The sequence below is a fragment of the Amia ocellicauda genome, chromosome 11 (assembly GCF_036373705.1).
Source record: "Amia ocellicauda isolate fAmiCal2 chromosome 11, fAmiCal2.hap1, whole genome shotgun sequence".
In the NCBI taxonomy this organism is placed as follows: Eukaryota; Metazoa; Chordata; class Actinopteri; order Amiiformes; family Amiidae; genus Amia; species Amia ocellicauda.
This window is the reverse complement of record NC_089860.1, coordinates 1,582,213-1,597,133: the sequence shown is the minus strand read 5'-3', so window position 1 is coordinate 1,597,133 and position 14,921 is coordinate 1,582,213. Positions and strand designations below refer to the sequence as shown.

At 36.4% G+C, this 14,921-nt stretch overlaps 1 protein-coding gene across 1 annotated transcript in view; it reads right to left on the bottom strand.

Moving 5' to 3' along the window:
- Positions 1-593: 593 nt before the first annotated feature.
- Positions 594-14,921, bottom strand: part of ube2d2 (ubiquitin-conjugating enzyme E2D 2 (UBC4/5 homolog, yeast)) — a 39,063-nt gene continuing 24,735 nt past the window's right edge. Inside the window, exons 6-7 of the mRNA XM_066716365.1 lie at positions 2,227-2,320; positions 594-1,455 (exon numbers count right to left, since the gene is read on the bottom strand). Coding sequence (XP_066572462.1) covers positions 1,410-1,455; positions 2,227-2,320 — 140 coding nt within the window. The 3' untranslated portion in view covers positions 594-1,409. The remainder of the gene's footprint in view (positions 1,456-2,226; positions 2,321-14,921) is intronic.

Here is a 14,921-nt window from a genome sequence, read left to right as displayed (position 1 = left end):
ATGCAATAGCACTACTCATTTCATAAACTGTACTTTCAAATCTGTGCGTCTATTTACTTATGTATGGCGTAGTCTTTTAAAGTAGCAATAAAGGATATTCATGTCTGTCAGAACACATTTCAATTACTCCAAGGTATGAACTACAGACTAATCTGTTTATAAAAGTGGATAATTTCTTCCATAAATATTCTTTTAATTTAAGTTTTTCTCCAAAGATTTACAAAACATTTGGCAACACATGGTGAGTATGACATCCTTAGTTCAAGTTCATAATGAAGTGACCTACCTGACCATTTTATTTGTACACTCTTGAAAACTACTTGTATGATTATCTTCCATGCTTGATAAAATTACTATTTGTTAGTAATCTCTTGCAACACTACCACTAACAATGATATATTGTACTTAAATGTATTAATCATCACCTTCGAATATCATACCAACTGAAGTCTAAATGTTAAAAAACTACACATTGTTCGATTTTCCATTTTTAAACAAGACTGCTAAACATCAAAATGATTCTGTTCACAGAAGCTCATGTTTCCAGCAATTATGTTATCGATACTTAAATTCAAACATAACGACTTTAGTAATCAGTTTTATTACACAGTTTAATCATATTTAAACACACAAGCTCAAAGAGCTTTCAGGTAATTAAATATACAGAAGTTGTCTTTCATAGGAATTCATACCCTTACATCCAGAAAATCGAGCCATTAAGAGTAACTGGAGCCTTAGCTTCTTATTAAATGAAAGCCAAACGCAACCTAAAAAGTTATAGGGAAAACACATTAAACTAATAACTTGTTGATACAAGTGGTCCAAATCTGCAGTATTTTTAATGGATGTGGGTATGGTTCTTGGTCATGACAATGCAAAAACAAGGGGAAATAAAAGTCCTTCAGAATTTACCAGTAGTACAAAAACAAGCCAAAGACCTCATTTTTCTATTCATAACCTATTATAAGTTTAAAAGAATTCCTAAGAAGTTTTTACAAAAATACATTTGCCCCACTCACTGATTACTATTGGAAATATTGCCTGGAAGCACAGGGAAACTAACAAAAAAAAAAAAAAAAAACTCAGTTTCAGACTACCCCAATTTAAAATGGCAAGGAATTCTTTTAGATTCATAAATGTTATGATTGAACAACTGGCCCTTAACACATTTTCGTGTTAAAAATGTCATTTTGAAAAATAGCAAGATACAGGGAGCACATTATTTCTAAGATTGCCGTTTCAAATATGTACAACACAATGCAGCACTGCTGGGTCAGGTAAACATGTGCACAGGGTAAGATGAGGCGTGGGCTCATAGAAAGCAGTCAAAATGGAAATCAAGATTTTTCTCCTTTCTTTCAAAGCTCCCCTAGATATAGATGTAGAGGTGTATCCACAATTCGGCATTACTACATTGCATACTTTTGTGTCCATTCCCGAGCTATTCTGTTGTACCTGAAAGGAAAAGTAGAAAACTTGAGATACAGAAGTACATTTTATTGCTGCAAGTCTGATCACTAAACAAATATATATTATAATGTATTCTATGTAGCACAGACAAATTAAGTTTCCTTTATTGTGCAGTTAAGCTCTACATACAATTTCTGGAATAGATAGTGTATAGGAGGAGGAAAGGCGTTACTGTACTACTGCTGTCATTTATATCCAGTGTGCAAACTATAGAAAATCTATCTTTTGCTGACGTTCCACCTATTTTTATGTCTTGGTGTGAAGTTCATCAGGTCAGAGACTATGAAAACTGAAGATCAATTTTCACAGAATAACATTTATAAAGAAATTAAGTGTGCTGCTGCTGTTAAGTGAGAAATCTGAAAAGAATAATTGAAGAAAAACATTTGACACATGGGTGGGCAATGGATTGAAAATTCCATTGGTATTAATGATAATTCAAGCATATCTTTATTATATTGTAAGTCTATACACATGATTCATCCTTGTAGTGTTCTTCTGTGCATTTTAATCAAGGACTTTTTAGAGTTTTTGTTTATATGTATGGATGTTGTAAATGATTTCCCTCCAAATTATGCTGATTACATAGTCTTTGTTCTGTTTCCAGCTCCATTTCACTTCATAAAATGCTTTCGGACACTTTGGCTTTCACGTTTAAAAATAGGACCTACAATTAAACTATTTACTTGACTTGAGGTTTCCCATTTCTGGAAAGTAAATTACAACTGAAATGCTATACTTGTGTATTATACTTACTTTTCCCTATCTGTTTTGTAGATGCGTGCAATCTCGGGCACTAGAGGATCATCTGGATTTGGATCACATAACAGCGAGCAGATCGACAAAAGAACTGGAGAGAAAAAAGGCAAAAATAATAATAATATTATTATTATTATTATTATTATTGTTTGTAATCTTATGGGGAGGTTGACATTCCAAATCAAGATACAAATGTTTTTCATAGTAATATTAAAATAATTTCAGCCAGTACAATCACAAATCCTTCCTTTAAATTGTATATTGTAATATTAATATTGGAGCACTCCCACTTTTTTCATAAATTTGTGTTCTGAATTTCATTGAATACTCAACAGAATATAAACATGTAGTTAAATATCTGTACACAAAATACTTTTGTTGAGTGACTTTATAAAAATTGTAGATTTAAAATTTTCCTTAATATATTTTGTAACGTGAAGTCAATTTGAAAGTTAGATGAAAACAGATTACAGGCCCCCCAGTACTGGATCATGGAAAATAATACAGAAAACTGCATTGTGAGCATTTCAAATCAACTCATTTGATAATTTACCCTGTCTATATGGTAGGGCATAGGCTACATGTCAATATCTACATGTATTACCTTACATTTCTTAATCACTTGATATGTAAACTCATTCCCTGCCCTGGGCAAACCCAATGTTATGAACTACCTTGGGTGACTTTTCCCAACAGACACATCATTCAGGATGATTAAAAGCTTAAAGTTAAAGCACCAAAATCTTATTTGTATTGTCACATGATATTTCGTACAAAGAAATTATAATCCGCGGAAAATTCTCATCCCTGATAGCAAGTTTAAGTGTTTTGCTGATTATGATATTGACAGCTTGGGAGATGCAAATCAGGGTGTAGAAATGGATGGATCAGAGTCACAAAAGGAGGAGACAAGCAGGCTGATAGAGGAAGTCAGGAGGAGTCGCATGAAGTGAAACCAACAGGCGGGGAGAGAGATAGAAAAATATTTAATGCGTCATGAACAGGGCCTAAAATGTTACATTATTTTATGTGTAGGCTTAACCCCAATGTAATTGAATGAATTGTTGCAGAAACCAATAGGTACGCTGAGCAGGTTCATGCTGTTGGTAATTTAGCATCCCCGTCCCACTTGCATGACTGGAAACCTACAGATTTGCAAGGACAAATTGCTCACAATCCAGATTTCAATGGGTCTGGATTGTAAAACCACAGATATACGATTATTGGAAGAGTAATGCACAATTACTGACCTGAAGCCCTCATTTGTCAAAAGTCATGCCAAGAAAACACAAACAAATTATGTTCTTTTCTACATTTTGCTGACAACAGCCTGCAAATTGAATGCCAGGTTTTGACCCTTAATTCAAAATCCACCGCCTGCTAGATTAAGTTTAACTAAATGAGTTTAAAGTCTTTAAAAGTTGTAGTTTGTTTCCATGGACGAGTTTTTTTCAGCAATTTATTCCCAACAAGTGTCACCAGTTTGAATTAAAACATGACTGACTCATGTTCTCACAAACTAGTATGTGTGGAATGTGTACACTGGGGGAGCACACATGACAAATGTGTCAGGATTGGGCAATGTGCTGTGATGCAGTTACTCAACACCTAACAACTGCTGGGGAAAGGGCATGTAGTGGACTCTGACAACTTTTACACTTCCCCTGCCATTTGCCTACCATCTTGCTTTATATTGTACCACACTAAACTGGACAACAAACAGCATTAGTTTTCAGTCAACAAATGTAGATTGCAGATGTGTAATGAGTGTTTAACCTAGTATTTCAATGATTAAATAACCAGCTAAAAACAATTACTATACAAGTTGTCAGCCAAATTATTATATTAACTAAGAATTAAATCACATTGATTTAAATTAAAATTTAAAACTGGAACAAGACAATGGCTATATTTATATATATATATATATATATAATGTGCGTAGGGGACCAGATTAGTGACAATGTGCAATATTCTGACAGATAGATGACAGGAAAGTGGGAAAGCAGCTTTTTTGTAGGTCAGGCCATCTTGCTTGGGCAGGCTGGACTAAGGACCAATTCATTTAGCACAGTATTACATAGATCAGCATTTCCTGCACCTCTATTCTGGAGCAGCGGTACACCGATGCTGAATCTACACCGCCACTGCAAAACAATTTTATATTTTGGCTCAGTAGCAAACGTGCACTCCAAGTTTAACTTATCTGCATTTATTTTACAAATATATGGGGTTGCTAGGCAATCCAGGTTCAATGTGCAGTGCTCACAAGCCGCCCCGCGCTGCTTCTTCTAGGCTAGAGCACGCAAGCCACTACTACAGACGAACAAGAGTGACTTGTGCCACTTTACTCCAGTATCAGTCATTACCAGCTGGCAAGCTGAGAGGAAAAGTAAAGGGACAAGGTAGCTCTCCACCTACTTTTGGATTTGGCTTGAAAACACTTTCTATACTGCATAGTATGAATGAGTCACTGATTCATGCATATTGTTTTCCTTGTTGCAAAGTTAAAGAACTGTGCAAGTAAGCTTGACAAAATAAATTAGTTGTTCGAGCGAAAGAGTCACCCAATCTTATAGCTACCGGTATCTACTGTTGCCTAATTTTACAGATAAGTTTGCTATGGATAGTGGCTTTGGATTAGGAATGTGCATGACAAATACTGGATGATCGATAATTCCACAGCTGTTGTCCTTGCCTTCAATGTGACATACTGAATTGCAATTACAAAACATTATGAACTTTCTGTAGCTTTTTTGTAGCTTCATTGGATAAAAACAAGAATTAGAGATATATAGTGTATCGCCCAAACTTCTAAAAACAGAGATATTATTTATAAGTCATATCACCCAGCCCTATTATACACTTTAATTCTTTTCATTTACTTTGTCAAAGTATTTCCATGCAGAACTTCTCTGTGAAGAAGCCATTGGTCATGTTCATGTAGCGCAGATTTCTGCAGATGTGTAGAATTCCAACGATCCCATTGGTGGAGCCGTGCAGATTTGCACAGAACTGCGTAGAACTGCAGAAATCCACGCAACATGAACATGCCCATTGTTTGCCAAGGTACGTTCTAGTTTAGCAGACATAACAAATCCCACCCTCCCGTCAATCTTCATTAAAGCTACCTAGAAAGCCAATCAACAATACAGGCTTTAAAATAAAATCAATATGACTTCCCTATGTGTCAAAAAGTCACCAGAGGTGACCTTCTAAGAGCTGTTCTACAGAACAAACCAAACAGGAGGGCATTAATTCCTCTAGAACAATCAGAAACCTGTAGGAAACACGGACACGGATAACTCTATACATCAGTTGAAGGATTTCCCGCTATTTTATTTGCCGTTTAGACAACATGCACTTCCAATATACAGCATTAGAACATCTGGAATTACTTCACATTAACGAAGAAAAAACAAACAAAAAACATACAAATCAATGTTGGGGTTAATTTAATATGTGGAGGATTAATCCATTTTATGTTGCCTTATTTTCAAACTACAGCAACAGATTACAACACTGATTATTCTCAGAATTAGTACTGTGGCTTTGCGGATTGCTGTCACCCAATCGCAGACTAATTATTGAAAAGTCCTCTTCAACATTTTATAAAATTAAATGTAGTAAAACTGAATTTGGAAACTAAAAAGATATTCAAAAATGAGTATTAAAAAGCTACACCTGTTATACAGGATGCTCCATTGTTTTTATATTACTCCAGTACAACTTTATTACACATTTCCTGACCATCACACATTATTTAATGTTGCTAGTGGCGAAACCTTGTTTCTAAACATGTTTAGAACAGCAAAATACAATAACTTTTCCTATATCTAAATTTCAAAATCATCAAGGTTCCTAGACTATAAATACATAAGTCAATTTATTAATATAAACATTTAAGTACACAGATGTGTATAGGCCTAATAGGTTAGAATACTAGCTTGGTTCCTTAAATTACAGTTTTGCTTCTTTGTGTTGCAAAATAGTGTATTCACATTATCATTTATTTTTGCATATTAATGCAATTAGCATTTTTCCAGATAAGTATCATATAAGCAACTTTTAACACTAAAATTTAAAACTCACCATGAAAAGATGCCACAAGTGCTCTATTTCTGGGTTTTGGGCATTTTGTTACTACGGCAATAGGTTAAACTCTGTAAATGAGGGTGGGATGCCTTGTCAATCACAAGCAGCAGTTGTTGCTGATTAACCCAGATATCGGTTTTGTTACTTTTTATCCACAACAACTCTGACTTGTCTCATCTCTGCCACTGGATGCAATCCCTGGTTTCACTTAAAATTGCACATCAGAAATCAAGGCATAGAAAGTCCTGCAACATCTCTCTCATTCAAAGCAATATCTGTATCGGTATTTCAGAGTAATGAAACCAGAGGCAGTTCACAAATGGAACTGAAACGGTGGGCTGGCAAATGTTTTCAGTTGGCACATCCCATATTTGCCCTCGTCTGACAGACATCGGCAAATTTAACACTTATAGAAAACATGCCTATTAAAAAGATACAGGGACCAATATTCAAATGTCACAGAATTACCTCTTAAAATATGTGCCTCCCCCTCGCAAACAAATCTCACTTGGTGCAAAGTAATTACTTGACATTGGAATATATATCACTTTTTCCTGTGCCTCACAAATCTGTTTGCACCTCGCAAAACTGCACAAGCACTCCACAATGGACTTTTATTCCCATGTAAGGGAATACTATAATATATATATATATATATATATATATAAAAAAAAAAAAAAAAATGAACACCCAAGTCTTTTAGAAACTGACTACTTTAAACTGATTGGCAGGTTGTAGGTAAACTCAAAGTACTACTGCCTGTCCCAGGGCCTCGAAGAAGATCAAAAATCAAAATTTCCAATGCCACCCACCAGAACAAAATGTCTGCTTAACCACCCAAAACACAGAAACCATTAGGAGTGTTTCTAGCACCCTAGTGGAGAGAATACATTATACATACATACATACATACATACACGTATACGTATATATACATATATATAAACATATACACATATATATATATACACACACACACCCACACATATATACACTCACCTAAAGGATTATTAGGAACACCATACTAATACTGTGTTTGACCCCCTTTTGCCTTCAGAACTGCCTTAATTCTACGTGGCATTAATTCAACAAGGTGCTGAAAGCATTCTTTAGAAATGTTGGCCCATATTGATAGGATAGCATCTTGCAGTTGATGGAGATTTGTGGGATGCACATCCAGGGCACGAAGCTCCCGTTCCACCACATCCCAAAGATGCTCTATTGGGTTGAGATCTGGTGACTGTGGGGGCCAGTTTAGTACAGTGAACTCATTGTCATGTTCAAGAAACCAATTTGAAATGATTGGACCTTTGTGACATGGTGCATTATCCTGCTGGAAGTAGCCATCAGAGGATGGGTACATGGTGGTCATAAAGGGATGGACATGGTCAGAAACAATGCTCAGGTAGGCCGTGGCATTTAAACGATGCCCAATTGGCACTAAGGGGCCTAAAGTGTGCCAAGAAAACATCCCCCACACCATTACACCACCACCACCAGCCTGCACAGTGGTAACAAGCCATGATGGATCCATGTTCTCATTCTGTTTACGCCAAATTCTGACTCTACCATCTGAATGTCTCAACAGAAATCGAGACTCATCAGACCAGGCAACATTTTTCCAGTCTTCAACTGTCCAATTTTGGCGAGCTTGTGCAAATTGTAGCCTCTTTTTCCTATTTGTAGTGGAGATGAGTGGTACCCGGTGGGGTCTTCTGCTGTTGTAGCCCATCCGCCTCAAGGTTGTACGTGTTGTGGCTTCACAAATGCTTTGCTGCATACCTCGGTTGTAACGAGTGGTTATTTCAGTCAAAGTTGCTCTTCTATCAGCTTGAATCAGTCTGCCCATTCTCCTCTGACCTCTAGCATCAACAAGGCATTTTCGCCCACAGGACTGCCGCATACTGGATGTTTTTCCCTTTTCACACCATTCTTTGTAAACCCTAGAAATGGTTGTGCGTGAAAATCCCAGTAACTGAGCAGATTGTGAAATACTCAGACCGGCCCGTCTGGCACCAACAACCATGCCACGCTCAAAATTGCTTAAATCACCTTTCTTTCCCATTCAGACATTCAGTTTGGAGTTCAGGAGATTGTCTTGACCAGGACCACACCCCTAAATGCATTGAAGCAACTGCCATGTGATTGGTTGGTTAGATAATTGCATTAATGAGAAATTGAACAGGTGTTCCTAATAATCCTTTAGGTGAGTGTATATATGTATATTATATATATATATATATATATATACACATACACACACACACACACATATATATATATATAAAAAAAAAACTGACATAACATTAGCCTATATTTTATACTGTTTAGAGGTGTATATGATTAAAATGGATAACATGCTATTGCATTTCTCGATATATTCTCAATTAGTTAGTTGTCTTATTGCTGTAACGGAAAGTTTAAAATTAAGAAAGATGACATTATTAAGTGCTTCGGTCTCCCACTGAGGAAGAACTTTACACAGAGTCGAAAGGTCTAACTACACAGAAGAACTACAAAAACTGAGCATTCACTTGACGACACCAAGTGAAAAATGGTAGTGTGGTTAACTGTAGGTGTACATTTCTAATTATTTTAAAAATTGAAACCACTCCAAGTTCAGAAATGTTAAGTGGTCTAATCTCTCTCTCTCATATTCATTATATATATTATACACACACACACACACACACACACACACATATATCTCAATTACGAATCTGTAGTTGTATTCAAGTATAGGCTTTTCCATTGATCTAGGATCGGAAGCTGCGACAAGTTTACAGAATTTTACAGAACACATTTTCTCAACCCTACCTGGGGAAAGTTCCATTTACTCATTTATTACTTTGCTTACAAATTATATAATCTCTTTCATGGAATGTAGACCTTGTAAATTAAATTACAATTGGTATAATTCACACAAATATAGGTTTTATTCCTTTGACAAAGCAGAATTCTTGCATAGAATCTTTTTTTTTTTTTTTTTTCTAAATGAATGCGAATCCATACATCAGTATTTTTATTCTTGGTATATGACCTACAGCTATGTACTCAAACAAAATGAGTGCCCAACTCCATGAATAAACAGGGTAGAGCTGAAAAAGGTGGCTATACTGTATACAAGATCTGAGAAGCATCAACATCGTAATGCAATATCTAGCATGAGATGCATTAAAATTGTGAGGATTATTAAATGCTTTTTGTTATCACAGATTACATAGACTCCACATTCCAGGAACCATACGAAACCTTGTATCTTTCGCCCATGCCAGCACACCTTACTTATACTTTTGACAGAGAATTAAAAAATGAAAAACATTTCAGTATGTAAAATGGTCATGGACATGGCAATGACTAAATCTGATTCATATGACATCTTGAGGAAATCATATGAATAATAAGAATCTGAGCCATGCCAAATCATGTCATGTCAGGATTGTGAAAAATTACCATAGTTATAACTAAATTGAAAGGAAAAAAAAAAAAAAAAGATCACAATTACATTCTTTTTACACAGTGCTGTGTTTGGGAAATTGTGATTTTTCATTTTCCTTCAAAATGTACATTAGTATTATGAGTTGGTAAAATGTGAACTCTAAAGCACTACTGAATGGAATGACTTGAGGTGTCGCAGGGAAAACAAACCCGGAGCTGTTGTAACTATCCAGGAAGGTATGACAAGCACCCTGTGTTTTAAGCAACATGTGTTCTAAGGCTGCACTTCATTTCTCTCCACACAAGATGGCCATGTAGTCTACTTAACCCTCAGAGTACTAAACTCGAGAACCTGACCGATACAGGTTTTTTGGGTCCGATACCGATAACTGGGGAGCAACATTATCCGATAACCGATATATCTGCCAATATTTATTTATTTATTTAGTTAACATGCAAAACAGACATTTTCTAGTATGAATTCCTCAAATTTTGCTTTCAAAGAGACAAAGATATGCACTGAAGGCATGTGAACAATAAACTGAACTTTATTAAATTAACATGAATTACCATAAATAACCACAAAATCAAACATTGTAAAAATAAATTATATAAATTAGAATGTAATATAAAGGAAGACTTGCATGTGTTATAAATTTGAGCATAGAACACATTATATGAACAATTTCACACAAATAGAAAAAGGTTCTTCTCAGTGCTCAATAATGCCATTTCAGCAGTGGCAGGTTATAGTGCAGAAAGCACAGCTTCTCTGCAATTTTTCCCGAAAGAGAGCTCAGTCCGTCCGCATAAATGTTCCCAACAGTACTGAAAACCCTCTCCCTTGGGACAAAGGAAGGTGAGGAGCAGTGGTATCTCGTTCCCAGTAGAGATGGTCCCTTAAAGCAGCCACTGTTTTGGCTCCACCACTCAAGAGGGTTGCCTTTCTTCCCATCAATCACAGGTTCTCTAAGATAATGCTGCAGCTCTTCATTTATGCCCTCTGATACCTCTGGAAGAGTCTGTGGGTTAGCATACTGTTGTAGAGAGTATCTAGGAGACTGTGGGACTGTTCCTACACTCTAGGCCTTGCACAAAAATATAGGATGTGTCCATGAAACATGAATGTTTATTGGTGCATTATTGGTGGAATGTGCCGATACCGATAATTCCGTAAAAAAAAAAAAAAAAAAGAACAAACATCGGCCGATAATATCGGTGTACCGATATATCGGTCGGGCCCTACTAAACTCACAGTTACCGCTCTAGGCGTAAAGACTACAGCACTCTCACACAAATGGTATAGCTCAGCAAATTACTTAACATAAATATAAGGATCTGAAACCTATATAATCACAAGAAACGTAAGTACATTCTTTCTATAATTAGTTTATTTATGGATTGAATACAGAAATGTGTAATACAGACGCCAATTTTATTTTCAAAACTTGCCTTATCAAAACAAATCTCCAGAATATTCTTAAAACAAACACAAAAAAAAGACAAACCATCAGTTTAAAAATAATCAAGAGATATCAGTTTTGCAAGAAGCCTACATGTCTAGAAACTCAACAGAATACAGGCTGTGATGAGTTTGTCCCGACCTCATCACGAACATCAGTGTTTTTAAATGACATCAAGAGTGCTCCGAGTGCGTTGCATTAAACCCAAACTGTTATTCTGCTGCAGAATTGCAATTATCATCAGGGTAAACAAATGAAGAGCCTTACCTTGAGCAAACAGCACCTGCAGAGCTTCCGTGTAAAGCCGTGGGGAAAGACAAACCGGACATTCTATCTTTGTACAATACGGGAATAAAAATTAATTTGCTGGGTGCTTATATGTGCGCTTTGCAGTTTAGCAATGTATTTTATGCACTTTTTTTTTTCTCAATGCCTTTTTCCTTTTGTTTTCTGGACTGTTTAGGAAAGGTAACCGCTGTAGGACTGCCGCTGAGCTCATGCTTCCGGGTTTTAGTTTCACTGTGTTCGCTCCAAGTGCCTGGGAGCAACACCCAGTGGTTGCTTTCATACAGTGTTCTGGACCACTCATGCAGAAGCAGGGGGCACCTAGTGTAATGGCTATTTCTCCTTAATGCAACGATTAATATGGAGATGTATGACAATAGTCTGTTTCTTTTTCATTTCATGTCATGTAGAAATGTTTTTTTTAATTACTAATATTGTACTAAAAGCTTATGCATAAGAATTAAGGTTATAGAACATTATTTAGCCTTACATGTATTTTTAGGAAAGTGGACCGGTCCAATCATGGGAGGAGCCACAGGAAGGGAATAAAATAAGCCTTACCTCAACCTGTAGGAGTTCAGTTCTAAAGGTTGATACCTGTGAAAGGTAGCGGCTGCTCTCAGCCAGTGAATTAAATAAGCAAAGTAAGCTTATGGTAGCTGTTCAACTGTCTTAATGGCACAAGCCAGGAGTTCGCTATATATATTATATATATATATATATTTTTTTTTTGGTTTACTTAAAGCCTAGTTTTACTGGCAAGTTTTTTGTTTGTTTTTGTTTTATGTGCAAAGTTCCTGTTCCTGGGCTTACTCATCCAGAAGTTATTGCACAGACCTGATTGGTGACCAACTCTGCTCTCCTTGCCACTTATTCCACCATCCTTGGTTGCCGGGTCCGTCTATATTCTCTCACAGGCAAAACAACAAGTATCAGCCGGTCAGGTTGTGTTATGTGTTGAATAAATATAAATGCATCTTCAAATGTACTGATTATTATACTCAGTGTAGATGTGTTCTTTCTCCTTTGCTGAGAAATTGGCTGGTCGGGTTTGCTGTATTGAATACATCTCGGACTTCTGTGTATTTCTTAATCTTAGCGGTTTTCATCTGTGTCAATTATGTAATTTGGGTTAAAAAGGGGATTCTGACATTTAGATTGACCATCTGAAATTAACTAGAAACAACTTAATATGCATCTTTACCCACGCACATTTACATTCTCGTGATAAACTTCTGCATCCCCCCCCCCCTGTCATAACAGTCTACAATGCTAATCAATGTGCCCAATTAAATGTTTACAATACTACAAAAAAGGTTTTATCGGTCTCAGAAGCAGTAAAATGTTTAAAACATCCCTCATTTTATTTCCTTAAAAGCACTCATTTAATGATCACTTTCAGTGTGCCATCATTTTCCCCAAGAAAACTATTATAGCCTTTTGTGCAAAATTGAGAAATAATGCTTAATCTTTAAAGGAAACTAATTTTACACAATTTCTGGAGTCAACATAAAAAGAGATGAATTTGTATTGATATTTAGCAGCTGAATACGAAGGGCTCATATCATGCATTACTCAGGTGGCAACTTTATGGGTAGAACACATTTTGAAGACCACCTTACACAAGCTATCCAAGAATTCTGTAGTTTTCTTCTTGGGCAAAGTACAAATATTTGTCACGGTTGTAACAGATTGTCTGCTTCCAAAAAAAATTCCCAGATATTAAGAGGGCTTTACTAGTGAAATGTATTGAATTTAGCAGATTAATGTAATTGTATGCCTTGATCATCTGATTGGTATTATCAGAGAAATTCAGTCATTATTGAAATTAACTTCAAATGCTTTTGAAGACTGCATAGATTTTGGGATTATAATCTCCCTTCCCAGGCGAATATTAGCACAAACAAATGCCTCTGTCAAATCAAACAAAAACAAAAAAAAAGTTGTTGGCATTCATATCTTCCTTTCCCTTATGATTTTACTGGAGAAGGACATATCTGTCAATCTAAGACTAATTTTCAGACTTAAGACTTAAGTGTGCTCTAAGGATAAATTACAAGTTGTGCAAAATAAATTATACCCATCGATGTAGACTATACCGAGTATATTACATGAGTTAGCTAAATTAAATACTTTTTGATTGCAATGTTTTTAACTCCATGTTTAACCCTCAGAGGACTACAGGGCCGATTTTCGGTCCATGCAGTAATATTGCTGGAGGACTAGAGGGGGGGTGATTTTTGGCCCAAACTTTAGCCTTAAAAAGGTTTTGACCAATAGCACACAGGTTTGTTGTGAGTATTAACCTTTCAACAAGCTTTTAAAAAACAGATTTTTCTTTTTGTTCAAAAAAAAGAAAAAAAAAGTTTATTTGAGGAGATGGGGAAAATAGTGGTGCACTGAAAGTGCTCATTAAATGAGAGTGCTTTTCAGGAAATCAAATGAGGGATGTTTTGAAAATGGTACTGCTTCGGAGACCGATACAACTTAACTACGCTATTGTAAACTTTTAATTGGGAATATTACTCCATTTCTTAGCATCCAGGGTGACTTACAATTGTTACAATACATCATATTTACAGGAGCAATCTAGGTAAAGTACCTTGCTCAAGGGTACAACAGCACTCCCCCCTCACCTGGGATCAAACCCACGACCCTCCACACTGGACCTAACTGAGACCTAACCACTACTACACGCTGCCGATAGTCATGATGGTGGTTTTGCTGTACTGTATCATGCTTAACTTCAATGTAAAGGTTGAGCCTCCTACTTCTTTTGAATGTCTGGTGTTTAAGCTACTCTGTACACAGCCCACTCTGTTTGTGCTCATATAACATCCTCCTAAAGCATCTGTTGTATTCATTTCTGAATTACCTGAACTTTTGACATCTACTCTGTGTCCAGCTATTGTGTTGCTAGGTGACCAAAATATCCATGTTGACTCTGAACATTGTTAATGTATTACTGATTTCCTGAATCTACTTTACTGCTTTGACTTTACACAACACAGATTTCCCCACTCACTCCCATGGCCACTCTTGACATTCCTCTGGTACACCTCCTTTGCTTTCCGTAGCCTCAACCTTTTGATCTCTGATCATAAGGTTGTTCTGTGTAACCTCACCTTGTCTATATCCCCCTCTTCATCTAATCAGTCCATGAATTACAGGAATATAAAAAACATGCACCCTGTTGTTTTTATGGAATTGCTTAATTCCAAAATCACTCCCCGGCATCTGACTTGGTTGCGTTTTATGATAATCTCCTCATCACCACCTTGAAACACTGCACCATAACCTCCTCTATCTCAGCCCCTTGGTTATACCAGAGCGTAAGTCCATGAAAGCTAACGGTCAACACCTTGAATGCCTCTCTAAACTAACTGGCCTAATGGTTCATGCCTTGGTATA